The sequence below is a fragment of the Nyctereutes procyonoides genome, unplaced genomic scaffold (genome assembly GCF_905146905.1).
Source record: "Nyctereutes procyonoides isolate TBG_1078 unplaced genomic scaffold, NYPRO_anot_genome, whole genome shotgun sequence".
Taxonomy (NCBI): domain Eukaryota; kingdom Metazoa; phylum Chordata; class Mammalia; order Carnivora; family Canidae; genus Nyctereutes; species Nyctereutes procyonoides.
In genome coordinates, this window is record NW_026575128.1 from 9,484,771 (window position 1) to 9,506,070 (window position 21,300).

General features: G+C 35.5%; 1 protein-coding gene across 2 annotated transcripts in view; it reads left to right on the plus strand.

Annotated features, from left to right (window-relative positions):
• NRDC (nardilysin convertase) overlaps positions 1 to 21,300 on the plus strand; it is an 88,634-nt gene that overhangs the window by 29,562 nt on the left and 37,772 nt on the right. The window contains exons 2-7 of one of the 2 annotated variants that reach the window (XM_055341597.1): positions 5,062 to 5,368; positions 7,905 to 8,038; positions 8,994 to 9,063; positions 9,219 to 9,300; positions 10,085 to 10,238; positions 17,498 to 17,571. In XM_055341597.1, the coding sequence (XP_055197572.1) occupies positions 5,062 to 5,368; positions 7,905 to 8,038; positions 8,994 to 9,063; positions 9,219 to 9,300; positions 10,085 to 10,238; positions 17,498 to 17,571 (821 nt within the window). The remainder of the gene's footprint in view (positions 1 to 5,061; positions 5,369 to 7,904; positions 8,039 to 8,993; positions 9,064 to 9,218; positions 9,301 to 10,084; positions 10,239 to 17,497; positions 17,572 to 21,300) is intronic. The other variant, XM_055341598.1, reaches the window with a different exon arrangement.

Genomic DNA, 21,300 nt, shown 5'->3' on the forward strand with positions numbered 1-21,300 from the left:
TTATATGTATCTATCTTGATGAGCTGACACCTTTATCATTATATAATGACTGTCTTTATTTTGAAGTCTATTTTGTTGATGAAAGTATGGCTAGGTCTACCTTCTTTTGATTTCACTTTGAATACATGTGGGTTTCGTTTTTGTTTTTGTTTTTTTAAACTATGTGTGTCTTTAGAGCTGAAATGAGTCTCCTGTAGGCAGCATGTAGTTGGGTCTTCCTTTTTTATTCATTCATCCCCTCTTTGCCTTTTGATTGATGAGTTTAATCCATTACCTTTGGGGTGGGGGTTATTGATATGTATGGATTTACTACTGCCATCTTGTTTTTTGCCATCTGGTTATTTTGTTGTCTCCATTGTTTCTTTTTCCTTCTATTTCTGTCTACTTTTGTAAGTTGGTGGTTTTCCATGGTGATTTGTTTAGTCTCTCCTTTTTTTTTTTATGTTTCTGTCTCTGCTCTAGATTTTTGCTTTGTGGTTATCATGAGGATTACATAAAACATTTCATAGATAGGGCAGGAGGAGCAGCAGTGGCCAGGCAGCCCAGCTTTGAGAAAGTTCTCTGTCCCTGTGGCTGCAGGCACCTAGCGCACACCTGCCTGCCTCACCCTGATGCTCAAGAATAAGGTCAGCTCCACCGAGAGGGTGGCAAAGAAAGAGCGCAAGAGGAGGTCAGTGAGGCTGTCAGCTAAACCTGCTCCTGCAAAAGTAGGAATGAAGCCCAAAAGAGGCAGCAGGAAAGGATAAATCTTCAGACAAAAAAGTGCAGACAAAGGGGAAAAAAAGGCTGAAGTGGCTAAGAAATGAAAAGACTACTTGCAGAAAATGGAGATACTAAAAATGAGAGTTCAGCCTTGGATGAAGCAGGAGAAAAAGAAGCCAAGTCTGATTGATATCATATACCGTGTCTTATCAGTGTTCCCTGTCTCCCTTCTTGTACAATCTAGGGGAATATATTTTTTAAAGATTTATTTTATCTATTTGAGAGAGAGAGAAAGAGAGAGAACATAGGTACATGCAAGTCAAGGGGGGGAGAGGTGCACTCTGTAACATCTCGGTTGTAGTAGTCCAGTTTTTCTAGTAACTTCGTTAATGTGCTATGCAAGATTAAAAATTTGAGTGTAGTATGTATGATATTAAATTGTGAATTAATGGGACTTAATGTAACAGCATATCAACATTTGAAGATATTGGTGCTTGATATACTATTTAAGAAAATTTGCCTCCAAATTTTAAGCTAGAAGGTCACTGGAATAACTTGGAAAAGAATCACAACTGCATGATTTTTTTAGATTTTTGGTATGTAAATTAAGAATTGTACAAATTGAAATGTCTGTACTGATCCTCAGACAACCAATAAAAACTCAATTATGAAAAAAAATCATAAATAAAATAGTTCTTTTTCTTCTGATACCAATTTATCTTCATTTGTCGATAAAGGTTCCATCATTTTACGTTTTTTTTTTATATTTTTGGTATCGCAAATTACTTCTTTTTATGCTGTGGTTTTGTTACTAAGTTGTAATAGCTGTAGTTATTTTAATGCTCTTTTCCTTTAATTTTTATAATTAAGAGTTTAATATATTTTTTAAAAAAATATTTATTTGAGAGAGAGAGTGCATGTGTGTGCATAAGCAAGAGAACATGAGTGGGAGAGAGACAGAGGGAGAAGCAGACTCCCAGCTGGAGAGACATAAGACTCTATCCTAGGACTCTGGGATCATGACCTGAGAGCCAAGGTAGATGCTTACCAGCTGAGCCACCCACATTCCCCAGAATTTAATATATTCGAAAAAAAGAATTGCAGTTTTCTTTGTATTACCTTAATCATAGTTTAGTGTACTTACGTCTTTTCATTCAGCTTGAAGAGCTCCTTTTAGCATTTCTTGTAAGTAAGGTCTAATGGTGATAAACTCCCTTAGTTTTTTGTTTGTCTGGGAAGGCCTTTATTTCTCTTTCATAATTTTTTTTTTAAGATTTATTTATTTATGATAGACATAGAGAGAGAGAGAGGCAGAGACACAGGAGGAGGGAGAAGCAGGCTCCATGCCAGGAGACCGACGTGGGACTCGATCCCGGGACTCCAGGATCGCACCCTGGGCCAAAGGCAGGCGCTAAACCGCTGAGCCACCCAGGGATCTCCTCTCTTTCATATTTGAAGGATAACTTGGTCAGAGTATTCTTGGCTGACAGTTTTTATCTTTCAACATTTTGAATATGTCATTCCACTTTCTTGGTCTGTAGATTTTCTGCTGAGAAATTTGCTGATAGCCTAATATGAGTTCCTTTGTAGGTTACTATCTTTTCCCTAGCTACTTCAAAACATTTTTTTTAATCATTGATTTTTGGCAGTTTTATTATTTCTTTTAAAATTCTTTTAAAAAGATTTTATTTTTAATTAATCTCTAAACCAGATGTGCTGCTTGAATTTATAATCCCAAGATCAAAGAAGTTTGACCTGAGTCAAATGAAATAATCGGAAGCTCAACTGACTGAGCCAGCTAGGCGCCCCTTAACAGTTTAGTATAATGTGTTTTGAAGAAGGTCTTTTTGCACTGAGATTATAAGGTGTTCTGTTGGCTTTGTGGACCTGTGTATCCAGTTCCTTTTCCAGGTTTAGGAAGTTGTCAGCTATTATTTTGTTAAATAAACTCAATGCCACCTACGTTCTCTCCTCTTTTTCTGGAATGCCCATTATTCTTATGTTGGCTTTCCTAATGAATTTTAATAATTTTCATTGGGTTTCTCACTTTTAAAAAATCTTAATTTTCTCTTCTTTTTCACCAGAATCATTTCTAGATTCCTATCTTCCAGCTTGTTAATTCTCTTTTCCACCTATCTGCTCAATTTCTAGTACATTCTCAATGCACTCTTTATCCCTCACATTTATTAATTTCTTCAGCTCTGGAATTTCTATTTTTTAGATTTTTATTTTTTTAGAATTTCAGTATCTTTGGTAAAGTACTCTTTATGTTCATTCATTTTCTTTCTGAGATCATTGTATTGCCTGGAGTGTTTTGTAGCTTTTTGAATTTCTTCATAATATTTTGAATTCTTATCAGGTAAGGTTGCAATATTCCATGTCTTTGGGTTCAGTTGCTAGAAAATTGTCATTTCCTTTTTGTGATTTTTGATGGTGTTTGATGAAAAGTGCCTTTGCTGCAGCATTTTGTAGCAAACACCTTTCTTATATAAGCAAGGTTTTGTTTACTTTGATTTTAATAGTTCAACAGGTTGGTAAATTAGGAGCTTTCTTTTTGTTTTCCAGAAGGTGGTACTATAGTACAACAGAGTTGATTTATTGCTAAGGTTGGAAGTAGATGATTTAGAAAAAGGGAAGGAAGGAAGGAAAGAAGGAAGCAAGCAAGCAGAGTTGGGAGGAAGGGGTATACTTGGCTTTTGAGGCTTTGGGTGTACCCAGAGCCTGGTAGGAGGATCCTCCAGTTGGGGTACCCAGAGGTCTTTGGATGTGGTCCCCCTTTCCTGGGGACACACAACAGGAGATGTTTTCTTTACATTCTGGTTGTTTGACTACTTCCCTTTCTTTTCCCTCCCTACAGTCATTACTGTTACTCCTCAGAGCAATGGGTCCTTCCAGCTGCAGAATTCACAGCTGGGTAGACCTCTACCCACTGCTTTGCCCCCTACCTCTTGTGCCAAAAACATTGTGCTGTTCTGCTGCTGGACCTGCTGACACTGGCTCCCACAGCCTCTCCATGGCCCAATCTACCCACTTTGTTTGTTTTAAAGATTTTATTTATTTATTCATGAGACACACACACACACACACACACACACAGAGGCAGAGACACAGGCAGAGGGAGAAGCAGACTCCATGCAGGGAGCCTGACGTGGGACTCAATCCCGGGTCTCCAGGATCACGCCCTGGGCTGAAGGTGGCGCTAAACTGCTGAGCCACCCGGGCTGCCCAATCTATCCACTTTGAATTACATGGATGGATGTCGCAGTTTCCTGGTTTTCTATTTAGGGCCATTTTTGTCGTCATTGTTGTTGTTGTTTTAGTTATGAAAGTCTGATTAGTTGTAAATGAAAGGGGAGAGAAAAAGGGAACCACTCACTGAGCCATAGTACTTAATGTCATTTCCAAAGGTTTTTCATCTTCAAGGCTTAATTGTACCTTCCTTTAAAGGCTTCCCTTATTGCTTCCTTCTTTCTAACATTCCATGTTTAGCTCTATCATTCCAGATTGTACTGGCTTAATTGCATCATATTTTACTAGACGGTGAAATGTGTTTTTACGAACTTTACTCTTAATGTAGCATGGTACCTGATACATTAACTGTAAAGTAAATGCTATTGAATAACATATGAAAGAATAAGTATAAGCAGAAGAATTTAATGATAGGCACTCTGTTATCAAACTGGCGTAGCAGTTTTACTAATAGGATAGTCATTTTCCTGCTAGGCTACCAGTCTGTGTGGGATTTAGTTTTAGTTTTCTTAGAGTTGTAACCACTTTTTTTTTAATCATAAAAGCAGCTCTGGAAACTGATAAAAAATATCAAATACATTGTACAGAACGGAAGCAACAGAGATAAAAAATATCAAATACATTGTAGAAAATGGAAGCAACTCAATACATGAGATTTTGCTTTAATATTTAAGCGGGCCTGACTGCCCTGTGCATTGAGTGATATGTTTCTGATGTTTCTGTTAGGTTAAGTCCTATGGTATGGTAAAATATTTATTAAGGACTTATAAATTAAAGAAATAGTAGGAGAAGCCAAGTTGTGGGTTTGTTGGTTTCACTCCTTTGAGATTCGGTTTTTTAATAGGTAAATGTATTTTCATAGTTCAGAATTCAAAGATAAAGTGAAATGTCTCTTTTCTCTTTAGCTACTCAGAAACTGTTAAGTGTTTGAGATTCCCCTCAGCAGAAACACCCGATTTTATTAATATAAACACAGCGTTGGGTGTGTATGTATGTGTATATATACTTGTTTTTTGTTTTTTTTTATTCTGGTAAGATGATCATTTGTGTTGGTGTGTGTAATGAATAGCTGACTCAAAATGCTTTGTGATTTTTTTTTTTCTTTTTTAGTTACATCAAATTACGGAATGGCTTGCAGGCACTTTTGATTTCAGACCTAAGTAATATGGAAGGTAAAACAGGAGATGCAACAGATGATGAAGAAGAAGAGGAAGAAGAGGAAGATGACGACGATGACGATGATGAAGATGAAGATTCTGGAGCTGAGATAGAAGATGATGATGAAGAGGGTTTTGATGAGGAGGAGGAGTTTGATGATGATGATGAACATGATGATGATGATCTTGATACTGAGGATAATGAATTGGAAGAATTAGAAGAGAGGGCAGAAGCTAGAAAGAAAACCACTGAAAAACAGGTGTGAATCATGTCTGTTACTATGTCTTTTTCTAACTTGGGAATTCTTTGGGATAAGTCCTAAATTCATGTTTTATTTCTTAGTGTCAAAAAGGAAAGTGTATATTTATCTTTTAATTCTATTTATTCAGTATAAAATACATTTTAAAAACATTTTCCTTTGATTATAAAAGTAGAAAAGCTCATTATAGAAATGAATGGAAAATTTAAAAAATATAAAAACTACTCATAACTCTTAGAAGTAATCACTGGTAATGTTTGAGGATATGTGTAATTCTTAGTATGGAGTAGAGGGATAAGAGAGTATATTATCTTTGGAGAGACTGGAAAAAGAAAAGAACAAGGTAATGTAGAGTCCTCACCTGGGCCTGTGGTTCTAAGAGTCCCTCATAGGTAATTTCTGTTTAGTAATTTCATGTGTTTTATTTCTTTTTATGGAAAAGCACCAAGTAATTTGGAAGAATTGGAATTTAAAAAACTGTTTATGAAAATACATACAGTTGACTATCGAACAATATGGGGTTTAGGGGTATCAACTTCCTATGCAGTTGAAAATCTTTAGATAACTTTTGACTCCCCTAAATTTAACTACTAATAGCTTACTATTCACTGGAAGACTTACTGATAAATAGTTGATTAAATATATTTTATATATTATGTACTGTATTTTTATAGTAAAGTGAGCTAAAGAAAACATTATGAAGAAAATACATTTACAGTATTGTATTTATCAAGAAACATCCAAGTTAAGTGGGCCTTGGCAGTTCAAACTTGTGTTGTTTGAGGGTCAAGTTAATAACAATAAGTAAATATATCAGTAGGGCTTGATAAGGAGAATTTTTCTCTCTGGATATCTTTTAAAGAATACCTCCATTTTACAGTAGGGAGTACCTATATTAGAGGATAATATTTTGGAGATATAGGGGAATCGATCAGCAAATGTTTGTTAGAACTAGTTTCTTGAATATTGATAATACATTCAACTTCATATAGTCAACATACAAATGAAATAAGGTTCATATTATTAAGACTAAAATCTAGATGTCAAACATACCACAAGGTGGTTAATATTATGAAGGATGCCTGTTTTAGGGTAACATGATAGGACAGGTGGTTTTAGTTGGAAAACCTTAGGAATAAAAACCAAAATACTGAAAAAAAAATGTATATGTGTGTGCCACTTGATACTCTCTATCAGGGTCTAATTAAATAAATTGGGAACTGATACATTAATTTAAAATAGACCTCATAATTCCAAATAGAACAATAATAGAAAGGAAGAAATTATAAAAGTCACAGGGTAGAAAGAATACTGACAGTCAGGAACCATGAGTTTTAATCTGGCTCTATCTTTGGATGGTTTTACACCTTTTCATTTTCTCATTTCTAAAACAATGAGATTAGATTATATGCATGCTTTTTAAAAAAGGTTTTATTATTACTATTTTTTAAAGTAATCTCTCTACCCAACACGGTGGCCAAATTTACTTCATCTTGAGATCAAGAGTTGAATGATTTACCACCTGAGCCAGCTAAGTGTCCCTAGATTATATACATAATTTTTAAGGTCCATTTTAGCTGTAAAACTGATTGTGCCATAACTTCATAACTGAATATTTTCTGTCTAAAAGGTTTTTCTATGTCTGTCTATCAGCAACTTTTCCCATGCTTTGGACTTCTTTATATCTTCTGTCAACCGATAAGCAAGACTCCAGGGTGAAATTAAAAGCTTGTTTTAACAGCTAGTTTTATTGTCAAGACGTAATAAAATGCCTTAGATTTATATAGTGGTTGTGAACCCCTTTGACAAATGAAGATGTACATCCAGTATTTTGGTAGATATTTTTATTTTGCTTATTTGGATCAGACTCTAAATGTTTACCTTTTCTAGAGCATTGAGAGCAGATTGTAGTGATCATTTAAAAATGGCTTAAATGCTGCCTTTTCTGAAAACTCAGTATGGTATATTCCTTCATAAGATACTGATTGTTCTGGATCATATTAGGAAGGAATGCAGGAACCTATTATAGTTTGAAGATGCAATCAAATTGTTTATTCAGGTGCAGTGGTTACACTGTGAAAGGAAAGGTCCTATGATTGATCATATTCATTGAATGAGTGTCTGCAAAAGAAAAACTAAGTTTGTCTAAATAAGAGGTGGCTTATGAGTAGTTTAGGGTTTTGCTGTGGTTTTATGATTTAATTTTTATTTTGAAAATGTGGACTTTGTTTAAGGTAAATATGAGAATTAATAAAAGAAGTGGGAAGAAGTAATTTTGAGGTTTTTGGAGGACACTTACCTAGCTAAGAAGTTAACTTTTCTGAGGCATCATTTTCTTCCCCTTCCACTTTGCTCTTCCCAAAACGAAGTGTTCTTGATCTGAAAGTTTTGCTAAATTAACAAGGTTGAAATTTAAGTATGATATATACAGAATTAATGATTTGTTCAGGGTTTTCTTAAGTCAGTTCTCAAGTATGAATTTCTCAAGTATGAATTTCTTGGGTAGATAATTCTCAAGTATGAATTTCTCTTCTAGCAATCGCAGAGCCTGTTTTTGCTGTGGTCAAAGCTGACTGATAGACTGTGGTTTAAGTCAACTTATACAAAAATGTCTTCAACCCTGCTGGTCGAGACAAGAAATCTTAATGGGGTAGTTGGAGCTGAAAGCAGGTTAGGCACCTATTAAACATCACAGAACAGGTTAGACTGTGGTTTGAAGAAGTGGATATTTCCCCATGTTTTAACTGAGTTTATGTGCCTTCGTCTTCAAAATGGGATTTACAGTATCAAATGAGGCTGTTTGGTTCTTCTGAAAACATATTTTCATTTTCTGACACATGGTTTTAGACTTTATACCAGATACACGATATTTCTTAAAAGCTGTCTTTCTAAAAGAATAGCCATTTATCAAAAAACAGTCTGTGTCAACAAATATGTTAGCTTTTTAAAATTGACATTTGAAAAATTTGGGAAAGTAAGTAACTTCCTATCTTCAAAGATTTGGCTTTGAATTGAATTTGAATTAACTATTTTCCTCTCCTGTTTTATGTCTTTTAATCTTTTAATTTACAGTGACATAATGGTATGCCTTAATCATAAGTCCATAGTTTGGTTGGTGTACCTCTTGATCATCTGTTTTGTTAAAAACTCTGATTTGTCCAAAGTATTGGAAGAATATCTGATATATGTATTCTACATATCATAAGAAATGAAGAACTAAAGAGCCTCTTTAAAGTTTAGTTCTATAGATTTTTAATAAAGACTTTCTTTTTAACCATTTACTTATTATCTTATTAGATGTTTTCCTGACATGTTATTTTTTATCCTGTTTTAATAAAAAAAATTTTCTGAGTAACACTGAGAAGTCTCACATCTGGTAACTGAGTTACTAGGCACAGAGTCTTTAATTGCTAAGATCTTTAGAGATAATCTATGTAGATGTATTACTTCTGATTTCCAAAATCTTTTTTTTTTTTTTTTTTTTTTAAGATTTCCAAAATCTAACAAATCAGGAAACATACTTGGTTCAATACTCTGAAATGCTGGCAGGAAATGGTACTTGGGTGGGCTGGCTAGTCCCCTTCCTTTTTTTTTTTTTTCTGTCTGTTTCTGCTTTTTCCCTTAGGTCTGCACCTGTTCAGCATTTGGCAGGATGGCAAGAGGAGGAGCAGCAGGGTGAAACTGACACAGTTCTGGTGAGTTTCACTTTGCTGCTCCTCCTGATACTCAGGGAAAGAATTTTGTTACTTTCTGATGGAAAAACATCCATCTCCAAGTGAATCCTTAATGTGATGACAGTATTATTCCTTTAGGATTGACTCACTATTTGTATGTGTTCTACTTACTCCAGTCTGCAGCGGCTCTTTGTGTTGGAGTTGGGAGTTTTGCTGATCCTGATGACCTGCCCGGGCTGGCACACTTTTTGGAGCACAGTAAGATCTTTGTGAAATATCATTCCTGAGTGTATTTTTTTCTCCAAATTTGTATGAATTGATTTCAAAGATAAGTAACTGGTTTGATAGAAGTATGATATGTTTAATAAGAGAAAAGGCTAAGAAAAAATATATGTATGAATATTATAGGGGAAGACTTTATTTTAATCTCTTTAACTGCACTAGTTTTGTGGAGTAGGATGAAACCACTTAGAAAACTATTTTAAAATGTAGATTTTATTATTGTTTTAGGTATGCTAAGGCCAACAGATCAGGAGACAATTGCCTGTCTCTAGGAATCTAATCTATATAACTTTGAGAAGGGCTGTCTCTTCCAGAGTTAGCAAGGCCCCAAGATGGCAAAGCATTAAAAATACAGAAAATAAAAAGACCTAATATCAAAACAAACAAAATCTTCAGTTTAATTATGAATTTACCACAATGAAACCTGTGTGGATGCTATACAAATATAAATATTTAAATCTGTATTTGTTTTCCTGAATTATTTATTTATATTCTGACTTTCTAAGCTAATTGAGGGTAAATTTCTCACCTTAGAAGTTTTCATGAATAAAAAAAAAAAGGAGTTTTCATGCTTATGTTTACATTTTAACCTTTTTACAAATAAAATATTTCTTTAAAATTAAGTATTAACCAGACAAAACCAATGTTAACATGTGGTATATTTTCTTCCAGTTTTTTGTATTTGAGATATTTCATCCTTGATGATAAAAACATTGTCTATATCTTGGTGTTCTGTGACTTTGTGTGCTTTTTCACTTAGTGGTATTCATGGGTAGTTTGAAATATCCAGATGAAAATGGATTTGATGCCTTCCTGAAGAAACATGGAGGTAGTGATAATGCTTCAACTGATTGTGAACGTACAGTCTTTCAATTTGATGTCCAGAGAAAATACTTCAAGGAAGCCCTGGATAGGTAACTAACTCAAAATGTGTTTTTATTTTAATTATCTAATAACATTTTACAAATGGAAATATGATTATTGTTCTGTGGTATTTCTCTTCAAACAGTACTCTAATTCTGTAGAATTATCATGTACTTTATTTGGAGAAATGAGCAAAGTATGAAATGCACCTTTGCTCATGTTTTGTAATACTTAGTCTTTATATTGAAGATTAAGCAAACCCTTAAATACCTTTGAGTTTCATAAGTAATGTATACTCTATTGGCTCATTATTAAAATTATTTTTTCTAATTTAGTAGAAAATATGGAAAAATAGAAGCAGAAAACAGATATGACTGATTCTGTTTTATAATCTGAAGATAACTGGCTAATGTTTGGTATATAGCCATCTATTTTTTTAAATATATATGGGATCATGTTATTCATATTTTTTTATATTTTAATTTGAAAGTTTTAATTTCAGTATAGTTAACATACAGTGTTAAGTTCTTTTCACATGTACAGTATAATGATTCATCAATTCTGTATATTTCTCAGTGCTCATTAAGATAAGTGTACTCTTAATCACCTTCACTGTTTCACCCATCCTCCCACCCACCTTTCTGGCACCCATCTATTTGATCTCTGTAGTTAAGGGTCTATTTTTTTATTTGTTCCTTTACTTCCCTTTGTTCATTTGTTTTGTTTCTTAAATTCCATATGTGGGTGAATCCTTTTATATTTTTAAACAAGATAGGGATCCCTGGGTGGCGCAGCGGTTTAGCACCTGCCTTTGGCCCAGGGCGCGATCCTGGAGACCCAGGATCGAATCCCACGTCGGGCTCCCGGTGCATGGAGCCTGCTTCTCCCTCTGCCTATGTCTCTGCCTCTCTCTCTCTCTCTCTGTGACTATCATAAATAAATAAAAATTAAAAAAAAATAAACAAGATAAATTATTTTTACACATCATTTTATAATTTATAAAACATAGTATTAAGAGATTGTGTTATTTTTATTGTATAAAAGTAGCATATCTGTTCAGCAAGTCAGCTATGATTAATTGAATTGTGTTCAGTTTTCTAGTATTGTGGAAATTTGTTGTAATGAGTATCTTAATATTTGTGCACATTTTAAATTATTTCTTTTAACTTCTAGGAAGTAAAATTGCTGAGTATATTTGCTTTTTTTTTTTTTTTTTGCATGTGAAATTTTAAGGCTTTTTTTAAAAAAAATTATTCATTTATTTGAGAGAGTGAGCAGAGAGAGAGCACCCAGGAACTATGGGGAGGGGCAAAGGAAAAGGGAGAAGCACACTCTCTGCTGAGCAGAAAGCACAACATGGAGCTCGATCTCAGGACCCAGGATCACAACCTGAGCCAAAGGCAAATGCTTAACCAGTTGAGCCACCCAGGCTCCCTGTAAGGCTTCTTTTTAAGCTTTTGATACTCACTGCAAAATTGTTTTCCAGAAAGTTTATGTCCATGTGTTAGTAGAGTTTTGATACCACAAGGTTGCAGACCAAAGTCTACACTAGAAAAAAGGAGTCACTTCATGCTGAATTCTAGATAAATATAAGATTGTAATATAAAAAAAGAAATCTTGAATTTGACCAGTGTAATGTAAGCCTTTGACGGTAGAGATTTTTGTCAGTCTTTTTTTGTTGATATCTCTCCGGCATCAAGAATTTGACAGACATGGGCAGCCCTGGTGGCTCAGCGGTTTAGCGCCGCCTTCGGCCAGGGTGTGATCCTGGAGTCCCGGGATCAAGTCCCATGTCGGGCTCCCTGCATGGAGCCTGCTTCTCCCTCTGCCTGTGTCTCTGCCTCTCTGTCTCTCTCTCTCATGAATAAATAAATAAAATCTTTAAAAAAAAAAAAAAAGAATTTGACAGACACACAGATATCTGTTGAATGAATTAATACTGTTTCTATGTAGAAAAAATTACCATAAAGTTACCATAAATGACCAGAGAACTCTGGTCATTTTCTCTTCCCTTAAGAGATTAATTTGACTCTAAAAAATCTTTTGGGTAAATTCCCATAAGTTGAAAACATATACCATTATTTTCAATGGAATACATATGTGTTTCTGAACCCCCAAATTAACAACTCTTTTGCTAAAACTGTCAAAATCCCGTTAAAATTGACACTATTACTGTGATGATGTTATCTATGATAGGATATGACATTCTCGTTTTCTTCATGAATCTCTAATATGGCTGTCTACCCATATTGAGTGAATTATTTTATAGCTGTTTTTAATTGTATACTTAAGGACATGTCCATAGCCCATATATTTGATACTCAGTGTTTCTTTAATTAAACAAAAGGAAAGGTACAAAATCAATGAAGGCAGAGCAAATGATGCTCAAGGTTATCTTTTCTGTGAATTTATAAAATCAGGAATACCTTGAGGATGATTGCATGTTTGCTCATTTCAAAGTTTTTAGCTCACAAGTTCCACAAAATCCAAACAGGTATTCGTATGTGTGAAGAAATCTTTTTTTTTTTTTTTTTTAGATTTTATTTATTCATGAGAGACAGAGAGAGAGAGAGAGAGAGAGGCAGAAACATAACAGAGGGAGAAAGCAGGCTTCCTGCAAGGAGCCCGATGTGAGACTCGATCCCCATCTCTGGAATTATGCCCTCAACTGAAGGCAGACACTCAACCACTGAGCCACCCAGGCATCCCAAGAAATCTTAAGCAGTAGTCATGTTGAATTCTTTTTTTTTTTTTTTTTTTAAATTTATTTATTTATGATAGTCACAGAGAGAGAGAGAGGCAGAGACAGAGGCAGAGGGAGAAGCAGGCTCCACGCACCGGGAGCCCGACGTGGGACTCGATCCCGGATCTCCAGGATCGCGCCCCGGGCCAAAGGCAGGCACCAAACCGCTGCGCCACCCAGGGATCCCAGTCATGTTGAATTCTCATGGTTTTATATTTGATTGAAAAACAAACAAGGGACGCCTGGGTAGCTTGGCAATTGAGTGTCTGCCTTCAGTTCAGGGTGTGGTCCTGGGATCCTGAGATCAAGTCCCATACTGGGCTCCCTGCATGGAGCCTGCTTCTCCCTCTGCCTATGTCTCTACTTCTCTGTCTCTGTGTCTCTCATGAATAAATAAATACAATCTTAAAAAAAAAAATAGTTAAAAAGACCAAAAAAAACCCAAACCCTAAAACCAACCAACAATCCTCTCCCCCAACCAGAAAAACCCACATTTGTTTATATCTAAATACAAAGAAGGAAAAAAAAAAAACATTTTATTGGAAAAAAGATTAGGCAAAGGGTATGTTGAATAAATGCTGACCACCTCGGATTTGATGGAATGTGGTATAAAGTTAAACAACTTTACTTATTTCTTATTAAAGAGGTTCTGTACATTTTTGATTTAGGGATTGCTTGTATATCAAAAGATATTTGCATATTATTTCTACTTACAAAAAACCTACCAGATTAAAAGAAGAATGCTACTGTATTAATTGGAAAATTAATAAGAATATCAAATCATGAATGTATGACAAATGATAGTGATAGAACATTAAGTATTGCTTCTATTATAGTAAGTATGATAGAGGTGCCTGGGTGGCTCAGTCAGTTACGCATCTGCCTTCAGTTCAGGTCATGATTCTGGGGTTCTGCGAATAAGCCCCGAATCTGGCTCCCTGCTCAGTGAGGAGTCTGCTTCTCCCTCTGCCACTCCTGCCCATGCTTGCTCTCTCTCTCAAATAAGTGAATAAAATCTTGAAAAGAAAGTATGATAAAATTATACATTTATTAAGGAATAAAATGTCTGTGGTTCATTTGCAAAGGACTCATATAGCATGTATTAAATGCTAGTATTTTTTAATAGGTCAGTAAAATCCAATTCCGTCACACAGGTACATTGTTTATTAGTATCTTGGATCATTTACGTAAAAAGTTGAAGAAATCAATTTTTACTCTGCTAAGTAAATGAAAATGGAAACTGCTTTTGCCCTGGTGGCATTTACTAATTTCAATAAATTTGGACTTGACTTTATCAGTATTTCAGGGCAAGGGCAAAAAATATCAAAGCCCTGGATGTCCACAAAGGGGGATATCTAACAGAAGACCCTCCTTTACAGTAAGCTGGTACTGAAATTGAGAAAATGGATCAGCCATTCAAAGGAATTACAGCCTATTTTCAAAATGCCCGAGTTTTCTGGTGAACTTCAAGCCTTCATTGTGATCTAACACAGTTGAGAACTGGTAGTGTTCTTAGATGCCTGAGAGAAGCAAGCACAAATTCTTTAAAAAGTAAATGCTTCCGTTGATGGATAAATGGATAAAGGAAATGTGAAATACCTATAGATAGAGGTAGACAGTGGGATATTATGAGATATTCCATGGAATATAATGGCTATGAGAAAGAAAGAAATCTTGTCATTTGCAACTGCTGGGATGAACCTAGAGGACATTTAACTAAGTGAAATAAGCCACACAAGAAAGACAAATATTGTATGATGTCACCTATGTGGGACCAAATAAAAAAATAAAAAATTAAAATTAAATGAGTAAAAAGGAAAAGAAAGAAAAAAATCCACATTCATAAAAACAGAGTAGAATGGTGGTTACCAGAGGCTGGAGACTGGGGAGATGGGGAGATGATGGTCAAAGGGCACCATCTTCAGTTATAAGATGAATAAATTCTGAAGATATAATGTTCAGCATGATGAAAATCATCATGTTGTACACTTTAAATATATATAATTGGGAGGGAGGGGTGCCTGAGTGGCTCGGTTAGTTAAGTATTTGACTCTTAGTCTCAGCTCAGGTTTGATCTCAGGGTTGTGAGTTTAAGCCCTGCATTGCTGCTGGGTGTGGGACCTACTTTAAAAAAAAAGAAAAAAATATATAATTTTATTTGTCAGTTGTACTTGAGGTAAATCTGTGGAGGTGAAAAAAAAAAACCCAAGAAAATGCTTCATCCTAGTCCTTAACATTAGTGCTCCTATAAATAGTTTTTCAAGTAAAATGATCAGCATTCAGTTAAATATAGGTGGGCACACAAAACAAGACATGAGTGAGAACAGAAAACAAAGACTTTTAATAATGCATTAGAGACTTTAGGCATTGGAATGATTGGAGACAGATTATAAAAATGGTTATACTTTGTTTTTAAAGAAATCAGGCATTGGAGCACCTGAGTGGCTTAGTCAGTTGAGCATTGATTTTGGTTTACATCATGATCTTGGGGTCCTGGGATTGAACTCTGCATTGGGCTCCCCGCTCAGCAGGGAATTTGTTTGGATTCTCTCCTGCCTCTCCCCACATTCAGACTCTCTTCTAAAATAAATCTTACAAAAAGAAAGAAGGCACAAGTTTGAGTACAGTTGCAAGGAATAGGAAACTATAACGTGAGATTTGGAAAATAAAAAGAACATCTTGAACTGAAATATGATGATTGAAATTGAAACTTAATAGCCTGGTTTAAGAAAAGAGTAGGTACAGCTGAAGATAGAGTTAGTAAACTGGATGATAGGCCGAAAGAAATTTGAAATACAACATAAAGAGGGGACAATACAGAGAAAAGAAAAAGAGGCATAGAGAATAGACCAGAAATGTCCAGTGGAATCCTAGGAGGGGAAAGAAAAATGGAGAAGACCTAGTATTTGAAGGGTTGACCGCTGGAAATCTTTCAGAATATCAAGTCCAACATTAAAGAAACCTAGCAAATTCCAAAAGTGCACATTAAAATAAATCCAAATGTAGGAAAACCTAGTGATTTTATAGAAAACCAAATATAGAGAATCTTTGCCAGATGAAAAGGGAAAATTCCTTCAAAGGAATATTAGACTGATGACTATTCAGCAATAGTGGAAGGTGTAAGATGTAGGGTATGTCCAGTGGCCTGAAAGAAAATAGCTACCCACCACAAATTCTACACCAAGCAAAAATTTCTTTTAAGAATGATTGTAAAATAGACCTTCAGACATACAACTGACTGTGCCAGCAGCCAACTTACTGAAGGAAATTCTGAAGGATTTCAGGTAGAAAGAAAATGTTCAGAGATGAAAAAAGAACAATGAAAATCATTTTATGTAATAGAAATGAACATTGATTATTTAAAACAATAATTTGGAAATTTAGGAAGTGCACAGAATTAAAGCAATAATAGCATATTAGTAGTAATATAAAGGAGAAAAGGCATTTTGGGGGGTAAAATATTAACATTAGACATTGTTAAAAGGATCCATATAATATTTTTTAGGGTAACTTCTAAAAGAACAATTTGAGGAGTATCTGTGTGGTTGGTTGCTCAGTCAGTTCAGTGTCTGCATTCAGCTCAGGTCATGATCTTAGGATCCTGGGATTGAGCCTCACATCGGACTCTGCCTTTGGCTCAGGTTTTGATCTTGGGATCCTGGGATTGAGTCCCACATCGGGCTCCCGGCATGGAGCCTGCTTCTCCCTCTGCCTGTGTCTGTCTCTGTCTCTCTCTCTCATATGAATAAATAAATAAAATCTTTTTAAAAATTAGTAACATAAGGAAACTTTGCACACGTGTAGAAATTAAACCATAGACTCTCAATCAGTGGGTCAAAGAAGAAATCACAAAAGAAGTTAAAAAAATACTTAGAGATAATGAAAAGGGAAAAATGCAAAATACAAAAATGTATAGGATGCAACAAAAGCTGTGCACAAAAGGAAATTTATAGCCATAAATACCTCCATTGCTATACACAAGCAATAAAAAATCCAAAAATGAAATTAAGAAAAATTTTCTGTGACAATAATATTCCCAAAATAAAATACTTAGGAATAATTTTAACGAAGTATAAGCATTACAAGAATACTTAAATTACAGGAAAAACATCTCAGCAGAGGGAGAAGCATTTTTCATGCAGGGAGCCCAATGTGGGACTCGATCCCAGGACTCCAGGATCACACCCTGACGCAAAGGTAGATGTTTAACTGCTGAGCCACCCAGGCATCCCAGTTTCTTTCTTTTTTTTTTTTTATTTATGATAGTCACACAGAGAGAGAGAGAGAGAGAGAGAGAGGCAGAGACACAGGCAGAGGGATAAGCAGGCTCCACGCACCGGGAGCCCAACGTGGGATTCGATCCCGGGTCTCCAGGATCGCGCCCTGGGCCAAAGGCAGGCGCCAAACCACTGCGCCACCCAGGGATCCCGGCATCCCAGTTTCTTTCTTTTTTTTTTTTTCTTTCTTTTTGCATCCCAGTTTCTTAATCAAAAGATAGATGTTCAGTGATGAAAATATTTTTTTGAATAAAAGCAGAAATGCCAGGGTTTGTTTTTTATTTTTCAGATGGGCTCAATTCTTCATCCATCCACTAATGATCAGAGATGCAATTGACCGTGAAGTTGAAGCTGTTGATAGTGGTAAGATAAATAATATCTTTATAAGTAATAGATATAGCTATACTTAACTTACTAATAGCTAAGATACGTAATAGCTTTATGTCTTACAACTGTTTCTTGCATTGAACTAGATGTTTAGCACATTTATCTTTTTTTTCTTTTTTTAAGATTTTATTTATTCATTCATGAGAGACAGAGACATAGGCAGCAAGAGAAGGAGGCTCCTCACAGGGAGCCTGATGCAGGACTCGATGCTGGAATCCTGGAATCACACTCTGAGCCAAAGACAGATGCTCAACTGCTGAGCCACCCAGGCGCCCCCGTTTATCATTCTCTATTATTAGATCATTTTATCTTTATATCATAAAGAGCCTAATTGGAATAAATGTGTCATTTATTCCTGAACCTTTATTTATTTATTTTTTAAAGATTTTATTTATTTATTCATGAGAGAGACAGAGACAGAGGCAAAGGGAAAAACAGGCTCCATGCAGGAAGCTTGATGTGGACTCAATCCTGGGACTCCAGGATCACACCCTGGTTCAAAGGCAGGTGCTAAACCACTGAGCTACCCAGGGATCCCCATTCCTGAACCTTTAAATGTCTTATAATTCAGTATAGATTTGAAATAAAAGAATGATAGATTTTTTTTTCAGTGTTTGTGTTTTGAGGGTTTTACCATAGTGACTAATCTTTTACAGAATGGTAGCCTAATTCTTAAAGCTGATACCAGATGTTAAAACCTTAAAAGTTCATGTAACTTCTTTTGTATGAAGAGACATTTTCTCTGAGGTTTTAAATACCATTCTGATACTTAAATAGCTTACCTGTTGTTACCTCTGTGTATAGGTGCTTTGTGGTTTGAATTTTGGTAGTCCTGAAAACAATTATGATATATTTATGGGTGAAGAAACTAAATCCCTGAGTAGGAAATGCATTTAAGTTTGTTTTTTGACAGTTTTACTTATTTTTAGGATTTAAAGAATGAAGACTTTAAGGAAAACTGTACTTATATAGGGTGAGGCTTCATTATAAAGCTGTGCTGTAGGTATCCCTTAATTACAGAGTTCCAATATATAGCACTGCCATAGAATAACCCTGCTTGCCTTATTTTAGCATTGGAAACATGTAATACTAGACTTGGGGGGACTTTCAGTTCATACAGGCTAGGCTTGGTTTGCAAGAAACTAAGAGGAAGGTTTCTATACTTGTTTCTTCTCCTTTTGTGGCATTTTCCTCTTTGGCTTGATTCAGTGTTGAGTTGTAATAATGACTTGGTGCATTCATTAAGTTGAGTAAACTGCAGATGGCTAGAGCGAGCCATCTGTCTGGGAGTCAGCAGATTGTGTTTTACTTCTAGAAATTTAACTGGCTGTGGCCCTCAACTTATTTGTAAAAGAGGGTGGGATGGAGTTCCTAGCTCTTCTAGCTCCTTGTAACCAGTGATTTATTTTCTTCATTTTTGTTATTTGCCTACCACAATGTCACGTAGGCCCAGATAAGTATTTGTTGAGTGGATGACAAACCAAAATAACCAAGGAAAACTAAAAGCCTTTCCTACTTTTTGAGACCTAGGAACTGTTCTCTGTCTTAAATACTTTGAAGTATATTTTTCTTCATATATTTCCTAGATTGGTTTGAAGTGTTGGTATTTATAAAATTAAACCTTTGATTCAATTTTAAAGTTTAAGAGAATATATTTTATTATATTTTGAAATATTATGCAGAAATATTTATATATACACATATACATGTGATATATGTGTATACACACAGGTGCAATAAGTAGTTTGGTTTAAAATGAACTTAAGCTAAAAGCTTTGTTCTTTGTTTTTGTTTTGCTCTGCTCGTTTATTTGTTTTTGATGATAGGAGACCTACTTCCATTTGTGACCTGATACAAAGAACTACTTTTATGTCATTAGTCACTTAGCTTTCTGAACTGAATATGAAGGATTTACTTAGGATCAGGGAGATGGGGGAGCTCTTAAATTGTAACTGGTGTAATAACTTTAGTATTTATTAACCAGTTTTGAAAGCTCAGTAGTCTGATACTGCTTTCTTCTATTCAGTTGTGATAGTCTTTCTTGTATTTTTCTTATCTCAATCACATGTAGTTGCCTGCTTGCTTGGATGGCCCATTCCATGTAAGAGAAGTTGAAGTGAAGTTCAACTTTCTTGGCAGATTCATCTTCTCATTTTCCTTTTTTTTTTTTTTAATTCCTCTCCACTTGCTTATAAAAAAGGTTCTTTCTTGGGTTTTTAATTTTTTTTTTTAAGATTTTATTTATTTATTCATGAGAGACACACACACACAGACAGAGAGAGAGAGAGAGAGAGAGAGAGAGAGAGAGAGAGGCAGAGACACAGGCAGAGGAAGAAGCAGGCTCCATGCAGGGAGCCTAACGTGGGACTCAATCCTGGGTCTCCAGGATCATGCCCTGGCCTGAAGGCAGTGCTAAACCACTGAGCCAGCTGGGCTGCCCTGGTTTTTAATTTCTTTTTTTTCTTTTTTCTTTTAAAAGAGTTATTTATTTATGATAGAGAGAGAGGCAGAGACACAGGAGGAGGGAGAAGCAGGCTCCATGCCGGGAGCCTGACTTGGGACTGGATCCCGGAACTCCGCCCTGGACCCCGCCCTGGGCCAAAGGCAGGCGCTAAACCACTGAGTCACCCAGGGATCCCCCTGGTTTTTAATTTCTTGTAATAGTTCTAACTTCATTACTCTATCACTGTGCCCTGCATTGATGATCTATTTTTGTTCTACTCTTTCAAAGGAGTGGTTATACACTTGTATTTATAGCATTTATTTATGCATTACATATAGGTGTGTTCAGTGTTATATAGCTTTCTTGAATACATTTGGTAACAAACTCATGTCAGTGGTCACAATGGGTAGGTTTTCAAATAGGATTAGCATATTGCTAAAAGAAGATCATGGAGAAAAAAATTGTTCTTAATGATTAGCTTTTTATTTTAGTGGATAGTTCCTACACAAACATTTAACTTCCTACATGATGTGTCTTAGTGATTGATATTGAGAATATGGCCACAGCCTTTTAAAATCTAATCAAGTAGCAGAATGTGTTTTCTAAGTGTTCAGATATTTATACTCTATTTTTTAAAAAAAGATTTTATTTATTTATTCATGAGAGACACAGAGAGAGGCAGAGACACAGGCAGAGGGAGAAGCAGGCTTCCATGCAGGAGCCCAATGCAGGACTTGATTCGGAGGCAGACAGACTCTGAACCGCTGAGCCACCCAGGCATCCCATTTATACTCTATTTTTATCAGTTGTCGTGGATATGTTGACATGTCTATTATCTTTCTGTTTCCACTGAAACAAATTACCAGAAACTTAGTGACTCAAAATATCACAAATTTATTTTTTTAAACTTTGAAAGTCAGAAGTCTAAATTACTTCCTTAGGTGCATTCCTTTTGGAGGCTTTAAGAGAGAAGCCTTTTTCACCTTCTAGTTACATTTGTGTCCCTGGGCTATGGCTCCTTTCTCTATCTTAAGAGTCATCAGGGTAGAATCTTCTCTCTGAACTCTGCTTATGTCCTTATATCTTTTCTCTGACATTGACCCTCTTGCCTTTCTCTTATAAGGACGCTTATGATTATAATTGGAACCACCCAGATAATCCAGGATAACCTCTCCTTCTCAGGATCTTAATTTAATTTCATACCCTGAAATTTCTTTTACCATGTAAGGTAACCTATTCACAGGTTTTGGGGATTAGGATGT